Source organism: Apostichopus japonicus, chromosome 2 (genome assembly GCF_037975245.1).
Source record: "Apostichopus japonicus isolate 1M-3 chromosome 2, ASM3797524v1, whole genome shotgun sequence".
NCBI lineage: Eukaryota > Metazoa > Echinodermata > Holothuroidea > Aspidochirotida > Stichopodidae > Apostichopus > Apostichopus japonicus.
Window position 1 is genome coordinate 1,118,438 of NC_092562.1, and position 16,746 is coordinate 1,135,183.

The 16,746-nt window shown below is 38.4% G+C and overlaps 1 protein-coding gene across 6 annotated transcripts in view; it reads right to left on the reverse strand.

Moving 5' to 3' along the window:
• LOC139973315 (uncharacterized) overlaps nucleotides 1–16,746 on the reverse strand; it is a 219,420-nt gene that overhangs the window by 95,466 nt on the left and 107,208 nt on the right. For all 6 annotated transcript variants that reach the window (XM_071979925.1, XM_071979934.1, XM_071979949.1 and 3 more), the window contains 12 exons: nucleotides 16,281–16,409; nucleotides 15,479–15,607; nucleotides 13,791–13,919; nucleotides 13,202–13,330; nucleotides 12,613–12,741; nucleotides 12,025–12,153; nucleotides 11,436–11,564; nucleotides 10,614–10,742; nucleotides 9,812–9,940; nucleotides 4,697–4,849; nucleotides 3,242–3,493; nucleotides 504–626 (listed from right to left, as the gene is read on the reverse strand). In XM_071979925.1, the coding sequence (XP_071836026.1) occupies nucleotides 504–626; nucleotides 3,242–3,493; nucleotides 4,697–4,849; nucleotides 9,812–9,940; nucleotides 10,614–10,742; nucleotides 11,436–11,564; nucleotides 12,025–12,153; nucleotides 12,613–12,741; nucleotides 13,202–13,330; nucleotides 13,791–13,919; nucleotides 15,479–15,607; nucleotides 16,281–16,409 (1,689 nt within the window). The remainder of the gene's footprint in view (nucleotides 1–503; nucleotides 627–3,241; nucleotides 3,494–4,696; nucleotides 4,850–9,811; nucleotides 9,941–10,613; nucleotides 10,743–11,435; nucleotides 11,565–12,024; nucleotides 12,154–12,612; nucleotides 12,742–13,201; nucleotides 13,331–13,790; nucleotides 13,920–15,478; nucleotides 15,608–16,280; nucleotides 16,410–16,746) is intronic.

Genomic DNA, 16,746 nt, shown 5'->3' on the forward strand with positions numbered 1-16,746 from the left:
ATCGGGTCTGCGTGTTTGTGTCTTCAGTTTTTTTTCTCTCTCTATAGGGTCCTTGATGGGGACTTAAGTGTCCCTCCTGATCCTTTTTTTTCTACTAAACTTAACTAAACTTAACTATACAGCAAGTCAAATCAAGTACAAACTTGGTGGGTAGGTGGTCTGAATATGTAAACTTGCACCTGTCAGAGTGATGATGTCATAGGTCTAACAGGCTCGTATCCAGGACTTTCTAACCTGGGGACGTGAATTACTATCTAAGCGGAGCGCCACCATCGGTTGGCGCGCAGTGTGGAAGAAAAATTCTGGTTTTCGACCTCATCACATCTCCTGTGGATCATTGCTTTTGTAGGTGATTCTACATCGCGGCCCACAATACCCATCAGTCCCACTTTTCAAGGATTTTGTCATGGTGACCAAATGGCAGGTACTTTTAATAATATTTGTCAAGGCCTGCCACTAACTATAAATGACCATAAATAGAAAGAAACCACTTGCAGCCTTACTTGCAGGACACTGGAAAACACTACAGGTGGCCTCACATCTACCAGTCTGTGAAGTACATGTCCCCTTAGTACAAGAACACTCATTAGAATTACACTGACCAGCTGAGTTAAGGCTGATGCAATCTGTAAATGTAAAAGACAGTAACAATATGTTAAAGTACAGCTTGAAGAATGAGTAAACAGATGCACACAGAAGGGTGAACATGGAGGAATGGAGAACTTTGCCTGCTGTAAAAGACCGTAGCATCATGCCATACGGCTTGAGGAAACAGATAAACACAGAATAGTGTACATAGAGGAATGAAGAACTTTGTCTGCTGTAGTTTCTTAAATTTAATAATATTTACTGCAAAAACCATACAATCAATAGACATCCCAACCTTAAGTAGTGCTTTATAAATGCTTTAGAATCACAAGTATGTTGTTATATCTCAGCCAAATCAGCTATACACACTTCTTACACTCCTAATTGACAACTGTGTAAGTGACATAGGCATTAGACTGTATAAACTGTGCACGAGGCCTTCTATCTGATCAATATAATGAGGCAATATCAACGATGTCTCATCTTGTTGAAATGGTTTCTGTTCAACTAAACACTTGGAGAATTGAGAACAAGCTTATGTAAGTTAGTATAGCTAGACACATGCAATCAGGTCACATTGTTATTACATGCCACACCGGATACGGCCCTTGATAACAATCAGTATCAGATTTAAACCACAAATCATGTATTGGACTAATATGTACAGTGAATGGACAAAACAGGCATCCACTGACTTGATGTATAGGGTACTGTAGACTTGTGAGCAAGGGCCTATTCAACTGTGAAACCCATCTCATTCAAAAACAAGTATCATTTTGTGTGGAATGTCATTGTAATGAACAATATAGGGCATCAATCCCTTTACACTGTATAAATAATAACAGATGGAGACAATCAAAGTTTTCTCCCAAATTTCTTTACAGAGTAAAAATTTTGAAGTTATTTCCCTGCATTACAATTATAAATTTGCATTTGAATTGACCAATTAGAGTTAGTGACACCTAGTGATATGTATTCCCTAAAGGAAATACTTCAAATATATTGGAAAGTGATTATATTTCTTTCATACTCATAAATGGTATAATCATAAACAATAAAGGTATAACATCCACATCGTTTAATCATTATACTTCTCCCTTAGAAGGTGGTTCACTCTAGTTTCACAGTCCACAAACAGTGGTGAATAATATTATTGGTAATCATTTTTGTCATCATTTACTATATGAACTTTGTATTGCCTAAATTCCCAATTTTTAATTAATATAATAATAATTGTGACATCAGAGAAGGGAAGTTTGTTGTATAATGAGCACTTGTTGATATTGCTCATTCAGTTACCAATCACCAGATGAGATTAAGATCATCATAACGGGGATGGCGTAGATGAAACATCACTGCCTTACATTGTAAGAAGCACTGCATATCTCCATCACATGCTTTATGCTCCAGGTTTATCAATTTAATGAGGCTGATCAGTCATATTGAATTAACTACTTTTGATCTACTTCACCATTGGTGCTTGTTTATCTGCTTAAACTTATTCGCTCTGTTTAATAGTTTGATTTGCTGCACCAGCTTCATTATGCCCCAACATGGCAATCTATAAAATAGTTATTAGATAAATCTGACAATAAGTTTTCCAATACGAAAGTTAGGAAATGTTTGTCGTGACTTTATTATTTTAACTATTACAATCAAAGAGATGAATATTCTTCATTGACAGTCTTTGACCTAGCTTAAAGCTTAAATTCTTCAGTTTAGTTTATGTACTCTTTGAAACAATCCTATTCCAATGCAATGGGAGGGGAAAACTATTTGCATAATTTAACTTGCAGAATGTAACCAAAGATACTTCAAACCTTTATGAGAAACATTTGTGTTTGTCATTTTATGGTAAATACATTCATTAAATTAAATATTACATATTATACATAGATTAAAATACATATTTAAATGAATTACAGGCAGTAATCCAAGACCTGTTGCTTAAATACTTAGTTCATAAACCCTATGCAAATTTTTTTTTAAAGTTCCCTACAAAATTTAGATTTTTTTCAACTGGGAGGAGGCCTCAGCCCTGGCAGAGGGAGGGGACCCCTTGTTCAGGAACCTGGTGGCTAGAGGGCTTGTGATTCAAACCCCAGAAGAATAGTCCTCCTCTGGGGAACAGCCCAGTCACCGGGAACTTTTTTTTCTTAGCGTAAGAGTACATCCCGGCAGGGTGGGTTTGCCATGTCTGGAGCAACCTCCAATTATTATAACTAATTAGTTTCTATTACTCCTTTATACTGTAGCTTCCAAAATACGTGTGCTGCTTTTCTTCCTCTTCACTCGATTCACCAAACTGCTATTATCTGTTTTACCCAAAATTTCTAGTTAACCTGCAGGAGCCGTGCCTTGCACGGCGCAATCAGGAGTTTTCATTCTGACAATGCATTATCAGCCAACAACAACTTTGAAGTCTGGAACACCAAGAAATTGTAGTGATCTGTGCATTTTGTTACAACAGAGCACTGTATTGATTGAGGCTATGATAACCTTGTTGATCATTCACATCAAAGTTACAGACTGCAGTTTCCTGTGGACCATGGTCTGTATATCACTGTTGTTGTACCAGTAGAGAAAACTGCTTTTAAAGAGAGTGTAGTAAGCTATTATATACTGTCAAGTATTACTGTATTTTAATAATTACCTCCTTGTACAATCACATCAAAAGTACAGACTGCTTCATTTCCTGCTGGATCTGCAAATTTATAAGTCACTGTAGTCCTACCAACAAGAAAACTTGATCCAGGTGGATGTGACTGGGAGACCAGCGTAGCAGTACCAGAATTATCTGTAGCAGTGGGTTCTGTCCAGATAGCAAAACCATTTTGAGCACCAATCTGAACAGTAGGAAATATATCTCTTGGACAACCAGAGATAACAGGTGGTGTGACATCAGCTTTGAAAGGGGGAAAAAAAAGAATAAATTAACTATTTAATGTGGGCCTTACCTAGAACTAAGACACACATTTTTGGCTACATATGTAGGAAATTATAGGAATCCAAAAGCATACGCATTCAAGACTCAGCCTACATGTACAGCTTCATGTAAACTGATTTGCTCACTTTTCAATCCCTCCTTGTATATGAAGGCAGTTGGGCCCAGATGGTCCCAGACAAATTTACTGCAGTCACTCATTATGGTAAACTTAAATCCAAGCAGCAGGTGATCAGAGTTGTTGAGAGATGGCTACAAACCTTGCAATTGACTGTTGTACAGGATCACTGCTCTTGCTTGATCAAGGTCAGACATCACCTTTATATGTGATAGGTACCCACCCTTGCAACACACTCTGTATAGCTCACTAAATTGCACAAGCTATCATTCCAGTTTGGAGATTTAAGCATATGCTGAAAGAAAATCTTAACAGTGTGACTTATGGTATCATTTGGCTCTTATAAGCACATTATCAAAAGTCAAATAAGTTCATCCTGTGTAGATCAGACTTAATACAACAAATCTGTCACACTCTGCATAAGGTGCTAGTCTTTCCTTGTGGGGTGATATTTTCACACCATCAATGTGTATCCACACCAGAGAACTTTCATGGATTTCTGCTATTTGTCATTTATATTGCACTGTAAATATTTACAAACTACTGATGTCCTTTGATGCTCAGTAGCCTACATCTCTTAAGACAGATATGGCCAGGTATTGCAGGTAGAAGCCATATAACTTTCATGCACATAGCATTAGTAACAATAGGACAATTACACCAAAGGGTCAACCTCCCTACAAAATTATAGCTAACAGTATGTTTTATGGTACAGGTAGCATTTTTTTGAAAAATATTTTGTGATACGAAAAATTGTGTATGAAGGTAGGCACACTTGTCTGCTAAATTTCTGACAAAATGTGAAAATTGCATTATGGGTAAATTTAATAATGCAACATGTTTAGTTTAATGGCTATGCTATTTTTATCTTAAAATATAAGTAACTAGCTCTGCATGAGTAAGAAAATAATCTTCTATCTTGTTGGTGATATATATACAGTACATCATAATGGAATTTGCTGATTTGGTTCAATTTTCAGGGAATTTGCAGATTGGGTGTAAATTGTACAATTTAAAGACATTTCAATGTTTTTGTACATATTTACCTGTACATGTAGGTTGTTGTCCAGGTGGTGTGTAAGGTAAACCAGTGTAACCAGACTTACACATACAAATGTAGCTGCCAATGATGTTCATGCATGTTGATGAGCTGCTATCACACATATTAGTTCCAAGGCTTGCACATTCATCATCATCAGCTGTACCAAACAGAACCAAAAATTATAATTTTGTGCAGACATGTATTATTAAAATCTGGAAACCAGAAATGACAAAGAATAATGTTTGCTTATTTCAGAAAATTCTAGATCATACTGAAATGTTTCTAGACTGTTTGATTGATATTATTAAAAAAATACTTATATAACATCAATTTCGACAAAGATATCAATTTTTCTAGATGCTGTTTAAGTACCAAACTTGGCAACATGCCAAACATGTCATGATGGACTTGGCAAGTTTATACAATAGCATGACATCTTGACAAAATGTGTCAGATTGTCAAACATACAAGCTCTACTGTAGGCAATTGCTATTTATGTGCATGCATGCATCTACCACCAAGTTGCACAAATTTGTCAGTGTTTTCAGAAGTGCAAAAACATTATTATTATTTAATTATTATAATTATTATTTTTTTTATGTACAACATACATGGAAGATGTCTTCAGTTTTCAACTGGTTGATGAACTTACCAGCATAGTGAACACTGAGCAGAAATTGTACATGTAGACAATTTGCAATGTAGGAATATCAATGAAAGTGTATTATAATCTTGGAATTCATAAAGAACACTTTGAAAGTCAAAGTTAAAACTGTGTCACTTTCAGTGATGAAAACAAAGAACATTGCTTAAAACAATTCATAACAGAAGAATAGAACTGGAAGGTGAATGGAAAGATGAAGAGTATTAAACAAAACCAAAGAGCGAATTATTTAAATTGAGGCATAGACAGGCAAGCTTTTATGGTAATTTAGAGCAAGAAAGCCATGAGCCTAAGTGATTCCTTGCCACGTTTCATAAGAGAAAGCGAAGCCAAACACCACACATGAAGTTCATTCAAGCATTTCTTTTGGAGTTAGCCTGTTTACAACGTTTAGTGGCTAAGCGCTGTTGACGGCAAATGACATTTGACCTCCACAGATATTTTCTAGATTTCTTGTACTCAACATTGAAAAATCCTATCAAATATTCTTTGACATCTACAAAAGGTAAAATGGTTTTTCCAATAACTAATGTGGATCCACAAGTATGATGCTTATCCCAGCTAAACTTTTATAAATCCTGTCCATGATGTTTTCATACTCTTTCGACTTTACTTGACCTTTGACTTGCATAGAATTAGGTGTATCCAATTGAAAGTATTCACATTCATCCAACCTTTTGAAGGTAACAATTTTGTTTCCAACTTTGACATCTGTGAACCTCAAACAACATTTAACCTCCATTGAAAGCAAGACAGTTCTTGCACACAACAGGGTTGACCCAAATATTGAGTATGAAGTTCATCCATGTTTTGCTAATAGAGTAATGTTTAAAATCTTTCATACTTTGACCTCTGGTGACCTCAAATGACTGTGACCTCCAAAGAATACAAAAGGTACATTCTACTCACTAAGATGGATCCAAGTGCTTCTTGTGAAGTTTTAATTTTGGAGTTAGAGAGTTAACAAGGGTTTCAGATTATATAATCTGGTAACCTTAAATGACGGCAACACCATTCCAAGAATCGTGCCAGTCGGGAATTGTAAGTGTGGACGGTGCTTGGCCGCCTGGCTGACGCTGCCATGGTGGCAGCGTCTGGAGAAAAACCGCTCCCTCTGAACCGAGCCCGGACAACAGCCACGCGGTCAGGCTCAGGGACCGTGGTTAGGTAGGCTGACTCGGGCCCTGCCCGAGCTCACTAAGTTGGGTGAGTCTGGAAGACTGTGTGGGGTTCCTGCTAGAAAATCTAGAAGAAATGGGAACCATGGTCTTCTCGGCCATTAGGGCGCGATTAGTAGTAGCCTTGTCCGGGATAGGTTCAGTTTGAGCAGCAATTTCTGTATAAGGCAGAGGGGGGGGGGGAGGCGTACGCCTCCATCCCCTCCCAGCTGATTGAGAACGCGTCCGACGCCCACGCTCTGGGGTGGAAGGTCTGTGTGCAAAACACTGGGAGCTTGGCGTTGGTCGCCGAAGCGAACAAGTCGATGTTCAGGGTCCCGAACAGGCGGAACAAGTTCAGGCAGGCGGCTTCCTGTAGGGACCACTTCGTTGGGGTCTGGAAACCCCATGAACAGGGCGTCTGCTGTTAGGTTCTCCCTCCCTGCAATGTGCGAGGCTCCTTGAGAGATGTAGTTGCCTCGGCACCAGAGCAGAAGGTCCCACGTCGCCGCACACAGTGTCTGTTGAAGTAGGCCACTACCGTCGTATTGTTGCAGAAGGGTGTGACGGCATGGCACCGAAGGTGACACTTGAAGTGGTGGAGGGCTCTGGATAGTGCCTCCATCTCGAGCGCTTTGATGTGGGCCTTTCGCCAGGTTGGTTTCCACTCCCCCGAAATGGTAAGGTCGTTCAGACATGCTCCTCAGCCCTGCAAGGAAGCGTCTGAGGAGATAGAGATTAGGGACTTTTGTTCTCGGAAGGGGCGTCCCTGGACCCAGTTCTCCTTTGTGAGCCACCAAGAAAGGTGGGCCGTGTCGAACCCGTTCAGGGGTACATGCGTGTCGAGTACGTCCTGCTCCGTGTCGTAGTGTTCGAGTAGGTGTAATTGGAGAGGTCGCATTCTGAGGCGGCAGAATGGTACCACGTCCACAAGGCTGGCCATGAGGCCGAGGGCTCTCATCCAACGCCTGGCCGGGGAGGACCGCCTGTTGAGTAGGTGGCAAACTGTTTCTTGGGTGTTGGTGGCCCAGCTCTGTGGACAGTCTTACCCAACCAGTGTGAAAGTCTAGAGTCGCACCCAAAAACAGAATGGTTTGGGTCGGGATGAGTTGTGACTTCTCCCTGTTGATAACCCAACCGATTTGTTTGAGTTGTTTGAGGCAACCTAGATTGAAAAGCACCTCTTGAAGCGACCTCCCCGTGACAAGCCAGTCGTCGAGGTAAGCATATAAGGTCACTCTGCTTCGGCGTAGGTGTGCGGCCACCACGCCTGCTTTTCCTGTGAAGACTTGGGTGAGGTCGAGAATCTGAAGGGTAGTGACACGAACTTGTAGTTTCTTCCTTTGTAAGAAAACGCTACAAATTTTTGTGACGTGATTTTGACGGGAATGTCTAACAATTGTCTGACCGTTTCACTGAACTGGCCATTGAAAAGGATGGGGAGGGTCGCCAGTCTTTCTTTTGCTTCCCCCGCTGGCCAGTTTACTGCTGTTTACTGCTGTTGCGTCGGCGGGATTCGACTGAGCGTGATTCTCACAAACTGGCCCAGAAGCCAAAGTATCTGTGCGGCTTCGCGATCTGGGATCCTGTCCGGGTCTTCTGGCAGCTGCTGGTGATGTCGCATGAGGACTTCCTCTGCCAGAACGAAGGTTGACATGAATTTCATCCCAACTCGGGATGACTGGTGGAGCCAGAAAAGTGTAGGTTTGAGTTGTTTACGGTGTGGATCTTTAAAGTTACCACCCTTCAAACCTTGTTCGGCCTGAAGGCAGTCTGCCGCGTCCCTAGGGATTGAAGGAGGGTGGAAGAGATTCTTCCAAGTCTCCTCCGGCACACGGAGTGCTCTATCCTGCTTTGCAGGGAAGGCTGTCCACCTCCGTTGTTTCTGTAGGACCTCCACTCGCTCAAAACAGAGTGGGTCCACAGGGATGAAGGTGGAATCGTCCTCTGGCGTTTCGTTCCTCGAACGCAGTTTTGACGATGATTTTGGGGCCTGATGGTCCCGTTGGGGAGTCCTCAAACCCCAACCATTGTTTGAAAACTTCCGCGGCTTTTGCGATGAGGTCAGGTGGTAGGGTGGTACCCCGCAGTTCCACCTCCTCTTCCGATTCCGCTTCAGGGAACCGATCGCCCTCGAAGTCTTTGAGGCGGTCTCCGAGTTGTGAAAATGCTACCGAGACTTGAAGCTCCAAAGCATCGGGGTCTGGAACGATAGAGGAGAGGTTCCTCGCGACCCGTGGAGGCACGGTGCATAATTGGACAGGGCATTCCCCTGTTGCGGGCGGGATGTCAGCTATTGATCCCACCGATCTGGGACTGGCTGCCGTCGCGGGGGTCAGGTGCCGGACCAGCGGGGATAGTACCAATGTGAGCTGCGAGAGCAGCCACGCACAATCGGTGGAGGGAGGTCCTGTAGGCGAGGGCGCTGCCTCCGAAGACCTACAACGTTTCTTGTCCACGTGTAGCTGTCAGGCGGTTCTACAAAAATCTATGTCTGAGTCCGCCAAAGACTCATCAGGATTGGCGAAGGACGACGCACCCGACGAGCGGCTACGTGTCCCAGGTTCCTTTGGAACCTACGCAGACCTGTTTGTCTGGTCTTGAGGGTCGGAGCTAGGTAAAAATGGTAAAGTAATACTAATATTTTTCAAAAGAAGCATGAGCACTTGACAATATGTTGGGTACCTCTGACCATAAACCTTCTATTGATCTGTAAGTCAGTAGTTTAAAAATGTTTATTGTTTCATTAATCATTTAATTTAAGAAGGGTTGGAGGTGGGGGTGGTAGTGTGATGGCGATCAACACAATTGAAGCCAAAGAAATAGGTTATTTGTTTCGATAACAGACGAGTCGTTCCAAGGGTCAATTCTTTAGCAATAACAGCCCCCTTAAACTTAGTACTTCTTCATACGTGTTGCTTCAGTTAGTTATTTCCTAATAGTCTGAGGAAATCACTTTCGCTATAAAATATCATATATATAATTTAATCATGACGTATATGTAAATTCTTTACATTGTCTGATGAAAACACTTTCGATAAAAAAAAATTCATATTTATAATTTAATGACAACATATAAGTACATTGTTTATATTGTCCTAACAATAAAGAACATCAGAGGCAATCAACTTTTCTGTTATATTCGCAGGAGTGGGAACACCGTGTAACAAATTAATATATTTGATATTTAGCATCAAAGTGAAAGATGAATATGATTCACTATTAACAACTACATTTTTTCGGATTCTAACCTTAACAAATTTATTGGTGCCTAAATAATCAATGTTATTGAACAAACCTTGACAGGTGGTAGAGGTCAGTCTTGAGAACCCTGGCAGGCAGTTACAATTAAATCCTCCATTTGTATTTTGGCAGGTTGTTGAAGCATCGTCACAATTATCCGTTTGTAACAGGCACTCATTCAAATCTGGGTAAAAATGGTAAAGTATTACTAATATTTTTCAAAAGAAGCATGAGCACTTGACAGTATGTTGGGTACCTCTGACCATAAACCTTCTATTGATTTGTATGTCAGTGGTTTTAAAATTTTCATTGTTTGATTAATCGTTTAATTTAAGAAGGGTTGGAGGTGGAGGTGGGGGTGAGGGTGTGATGGCGATCGACACAATTGAAGCCAATGAAATAGGTTATTTGTTTCGATAACAGACGAGTTGTTCCAGGGGTCAATTCTATAGCAATAACAGCCCCCTTAAACTAAGTACTTCTTCATAGGTGTTATTTCAGTTAGTTATTTCCTAATAGTCTGAGGAAATCACTTTCGCTATAAAACTTCATTTATATAATTTAGTCATGACGAATAAGTAATTCTTTACATTGTCTGATGAAAACACTTTGATAAAAAAAATTCATATTTATAATTAAATGATAACATATAAGTATATTACAATAAAGAACATCAGAAGAAATCATTTTTTTTTATATATTTAGAGGTTTGGGGAACACCTTGTTACAAATTAATAGATTTGATATTTAGCATCAAAGTGAAAGATTAATATGATTCAACATAAAAAACTACATTTTTCTGATTCTAAACTTAACAAATTTATTGGTGCCTAAATAATCAATGTTATTGAACAAACCTTGACAGGTGGTAGGGTTCACTCTTGAAAACCCTTGCAGGCAGTTACAAATAAATCCTCCATTTGTATTTTGGCAGGTTGAGGAAGCATCGTCACAATTATCCGTTTGTAACAGGCACTCATTCATATCTGGGTAAAAATGGTAAAGTATTACTAATATCTTTCAAAAGAAGCATGAGCACTTGACAGTATGTTGGGTACCTCTGACCATAAACCTTCTATTGATTTGTAAGTCAGTCGTTTTAAAATTTTCATTGTTTGATTAATCGTTTAATTTAAGAAGGGTTGGAGGTGGGGATGGGGATGGTAGTGTGATGGGGATCAACACAATTGAAGCCAAAGAAATAGGTTATTTGTTTCGATAACAGACGAGTCGTTCCAAGGGTCAATTCTATAGCAATAACAGCCCCCTTAAACTTAGTACTTCTTCATAGGTTTTATTTCAGTTAGTTATTTCCTAATAGTCTGAGGAAATCACTTTCGCTATAAAACATCATATATATAATTTAGTCATGACGTATAAGTAAATTCTTTACATTGTCTGATGAAAACACTTTCTATAAAAAAAATTCATATTTATAATTTAATGATAACATATAAGTACATTGTTTATATTGTACTAACAATAAAGAACATCAGAAGAAATCAATCTTTTTTTTTATATATGTAGAGGTCTGGGAACACCTTGTTACAAACTAATATATTTGATATTTAGCATCAAAGTGTAAGATTAATATGATTCAACATAAACAACTACATTTTTTGGATTCTAACCTTAATGAATTTATTGGCGCCCAAAAAAATAAATATTATTGAACAAACCTTGACAGGTGGTGGAAGTCTGTCTTGAGAACCCTGGCAGGCAGTTACAAGTAAATCCTCCATTTGTATTTTGGCAGGTTGTTGAAGCATCGTCACAATTATCCGTTTGTAACAGGCACTCATTCATATCTGGGTAAAAATGGTAAAGTAATACTAATATTTTTCAAAAGAAGCATGAGCACTTGACAGTATGTTGGGTACCTCTGACCATAAACCTTCTATTGATTTGTGTGTCAGTAGTTTTAAATGTTCATTGTTTGATTAATTGTTTAATTTAAGAAGGGTTGGAGGTAGGGGTAAGGCTAGGGCTGATGAAAACACTTTCTATAAAAAAAATTCATATTTATAATTTAATGATAACATATAAGTACATTGTTTATATTGTACTAACAATAAAGAACATCAGAAGAAATCAATCTTTTTTTTTATATATGTAGAGGTCTGGGAACACCTTGTTACAAACTAATATATTTGATATTTAGCATCAAAGTGTAAGATTAATATGATTCAACATAAACAACTACATTTTTTGGATTCTAACCTTAATGAATTTATTGGCGCCCAAAAAAATAAATATTATTGAACAAACCTTGACAGGTGGTGGAAGTCTGTCTTGAGAACCCTGGCAGGCAGTTACAAGTAAATCCTCCATTTGTATTTTGGCAGGTTGTTGAAGCATCGTCACAATTATCCGTTTGTAACAGGCACTCATTCATATCTGGGTAAAAATGGTAAAGTAATACTAATATTTTTCAAAAGAAGCATGAGCACTTGACAGTATGTTGGGTACCTCTGACCATAAACCTTCTATTGATTTGTGTGTCAGTAGTTTTAAATGTTCATTGTTTGATTAATTGTTTAATTTAAGAAGGGTTGGAGGTAGGGGTAAGGCTAGGGCTGATGAAAACACTTTCTATAAAAAAATTCATATTTATAATTTAATGATAACATATAAGTACATTGTTTATATTGTACTAACAATAAAGAACATCAGAAGAAATCAATCTTTTTTTTTATATATGTAGAGGTCTGGGAACACCTTGTTACAAACTAATATATTTGATATTTAGCATCAAAGTGTAAGATTAATATGATTCAACATAAACAACTACATTTTTTGGATTCTAACCTTAATGAATTTATTGGCGCCCAAAAAAATAAATATTATTGAACAAACCTTGACAGGTGGTGGAAGTCTGTCTTGAGAACCCTGGCAGGCAGTTACAAGTAAATCCTCCATTTGTATTTTGGCAGGTTGTTGAAGCATCGTCACAATTATCCGTTTGTAACAGGCACTCATTCATATCTGGGTAAAAATGGTAAAGTAATACTAATATTTTTCAAAAGAAGCATGAGCACTTGACAGTATGTTGGGTACCTCTGACCATAAACCTTCTATTGATTTGTGTGTCAGTAGTTTTAAATGTTCATTGTTTGATTAATTGTTTAATTTAAGAAGGGTTGGAGGTAGGGGTAAGGCTAGGGCTGATGAAAACACTTTCTATAAAAAAAATTCATATTTATAATTTAATGATAACATATAAGTACATTGTTTATATTGTACTAACAATAAAGAACATCAGAAGAAATCAATCTTTTTTTTTATATATGTAGAGGTCTGGGAACACCTTGTTACAAACTAATATATTTGATATTTAGCATCAAAGTGTAAGATTAATATGATTCAACATAAACAACTACATTTTTTGGATTCTAACCTTAATGAATTTATTGGCGCCCTAAAAAATAAATATTATTGAACAAACCTTGACAGGTGGTGGAAGTCTGTCTTGAGAACCCTGGCAGGCAGTTACAAGTAAATCCTCCATTTGTATTTTGGCAGGTTGTTGAAGCATCGTCACAATTATCCGTTTGTAACAGGCACTCATTCATATCTGGGTAAAAATGGTAAAGTAATACTAATATTTTTCAAAAGAAGCATGAGCACTTGACAGTATGTTGGGTACCTCTGACCATAAACCTTCTATTGATTTGTGTGTCAGTAGTTTTAAATGTTCATTGTTTGATTAATTGTTTAATTTAAGAAGGGTTGGAGGTAGGGGTAAGGCTAGGGCTGATGAAAACACTTTCTATAAAAAAAATTCATATTTATAATTTAATGATAACATATAAGTACATTGTTTATATTGTACTAACAATAAAGAACATCAGAAGAAATCAATCTTTTTTTTTATATATGTAGAGGTCTGGGAACACCTTGTTACAAACTAATATATTTGATATTTAGCATCAAAGTGTAAGATTAATATGATTCAACATAAACAACTACATTTTTTGGATTCTAACCTTAATGAATTTATTGGCGCCCTAAAAAATAAATATTATTGAACAAACCTTGACAGGTGGTGGAAGTCTGTCTTGAGAACCCTGGCAGGCAGTTACAAGTAAATCCTCCATTTGTATTTTGGCAGGTTGTTGAAGCATCGTCACAATTATCCGTTTGTAACAGGCACTCATTCATATCTGGGTAAAAATGGTAAAGTAATACTAATATTTTTCAAAAGAAGCATGAGCACTTGACAGTATGTTGGGTACCTCTGACCATAAACCTTCTATTGATTTGTGTGTCAGTAGTTTTAAATGTTCATTGTTTGATTAATTGTTTAATTTAAGAAGGGTTGGAGGTAGGGGTAAGGCTAGGGGTCCACAGGGATGAAGGTGGAATCGTCCTCTGGCGTTTCGTTCCTCGAACGCAGTTTTGACGATGATTTTGGGGCCTGATGGTCCCGTTGGGGAGTCCTCAAACCCCAACCATTGTTTGAAAACTTCCGCGGCTTTTGCGATGAGGTCAGGTGGTAGGGTGGTACCCCGCAGTTCCACCTCCTCTTCCGATTCCGCTTCAGGGAACCGATCGCCCTCGAAGTCTTTGAGGCGGTCTCCGAGTTGTGAAAATGCTACCGAGACTTGAAGCTCCAAAGCATCGGGGTCTGGAACGATAGAGGAGAGGTTCCTCGCGACCCGTGGAGGCACGGTGCATAATTGGACAGGGCATTCCCCTGTTGCGGGCGGGATGTCAGCTATTGATCCCACCGATCTGGGACTGGCTGCCGTCGCGGGGGTCAGGTGCCGGACCAGCGGGGATAGTACCAATGTGAGCTGCGAGAGCAGCCACGCACAATCGGTGGAGGGAGGTCCTGTAGGCGAGGGCGCTGCCTCCGAAGACCTACAACGTTTCTTGTCCACGTGTAGCTGTCAGGCGGTTCTACAAAAATCTATGTCTGAGTCCGCCAAAGACTCATCAGGATTGGCGAAGGACGACGCACCCGACGAGCGGCTACGTGTCCCAGGTTCCTTTGGAACCTACGCAGACCTGTTTGTCTGGTCTTGAGGGTCGGAGCTAGGTAAAAATGGTAAAGTAATACTAATATTTTTCAAAAGAAGCATGAGCACTTGACAATATGTTGGGTACCTCTGACCATAAACCTTCTATTGATCTGTAAGTCAGTAGTTTAAAAATGTTTATTGTTTCATTAATCATTTAATTTAAGAAGGGTTGGAGGTGGGGGTGGTAGTGTGATGGCGATCAACACAATTGAAGCCAAAGAAATAGGTTATTTGTTTCGATAACAGACGAGTCGTTCCAAGGGTCAATTCTTTAGCAATAACAGCCCCCTTAAACTTAGTACTTCTTCATACGTGTTGCTTCAGTTAGTTATTTCCTAATAGTCTGAGGAAATCACTTTCGCTATAAAATATCATATATATAATTTAATCATGACGTATATGTAAATTCTTTACATTGTCTGATGAAAACACTTTCGATAAAAAAAAATTCATATTTATAATTTAATGACAACATATAAGTACATTGTTTATATTGTCCTAACAATAAAGAACATCAGAGGCAATCAACTTTTCTGTTATATTCGCAGGAGTGGGAACACCGTGTAACAAATTAATATATTTGATATTTAGCATCAAAGTGAAAGATGAATATGATTCACTATTAACAACTACATTTTTTCGGATTCTAACCTTAACAAATTTATTGGTGCCTAAATAATCAATGTTATTGAACAAACCTTGACAGGTGGTAGAGGTCAGTCTTGAGAACCCTGGCAGGCAGTTACAATTAAATCCTCCATTTGTATTTTGGCAGGTTGTTGAAGCATCGTCACAATTATCCGTTTGTAACAGGCACTCATTCAAATCTGGGTAAAAATGGTAAAGTATTACTAATATTTTTCAAAAGAAGCATGAGCACTTGACAGTATGTTGGGTACCTCTGACCATAAACCTTCTATTGATTTGTATGTCAGTGGTTTTAAAATTTTCATTGTTTGATTAATCGTTTAATTTAAGAAGGGTTGGAGGTGGAGGTGGGGGTGAGGGTGTGATGGCGATCGACACAACTGAAGCCAATGAAATAGGTTATTTGTTTCGATAACAGACGAGTTGTTCCAGGGGTCAATTCTATAGCAATAACAGCCCCCTTAAACTAAGTACTTCTTCATAGGTGTTATTTCAGTTAGTTATTTCCTAATAGTCTGAGGAAATCACTTTCGCTATAAAACTTCATTTATATAATTTAGTCATGACGAATAAGTAATTCTTTACATTGTCTGATGAAAACACTTTGATAAAAAAACTTCATATTTATAATTAAATGATAACATATAAGTATATTACAATAAAGAACATCAGAAGAAATCATTTTTTTTTATATATTTAGAGGTTTGGGGAACACCTTGTTACAAATTAATAGATTTGATATTTAGCATCAAAGTGAAAGATTAATATGATTCAACATAAAAAACTACATTTTTCTGATTCTAAACTTAACAAATTTATTGGTGCCTAAATAATCAATGTTATTGAACAAACCTTGACAGGTGGTAGGGTTCACTCTTGAAAACCCTTGCAGGCAGTTACAAATAAATCCTCCATTTGTATTTTGGCAGGTTGAGGAAGCATCGTCACAATTATCCGTTTGTAACAGGCACTCATTCATATCTGGGTAAAAATGGTAAAGTATTACTAATATCTTTCAAAAGAAGCATGAGCACTTGACAGTATGTTGGGTACCTCTGACCATAAACCTTCTATTGATCTGTAAGTCAGTCGTTTTAAAATTTTCATTGTTTGATTAATCGTTTAATTTAAGAAGGGTTGGAGGTGGGGATGGGGATGGTAGTGTGATGGGGATCAACACAATTGAAGCCAAAGAAATAAGTTATTTGTTTCGATAACAGACGAGTCGTTCCAAGGGTCAATTCTATAGCAATAACAGCCCCCTTAAACTTAGTACTTCTTCATAGGTTTTATTTCAGTTAGTTATTTCCTAATAGTC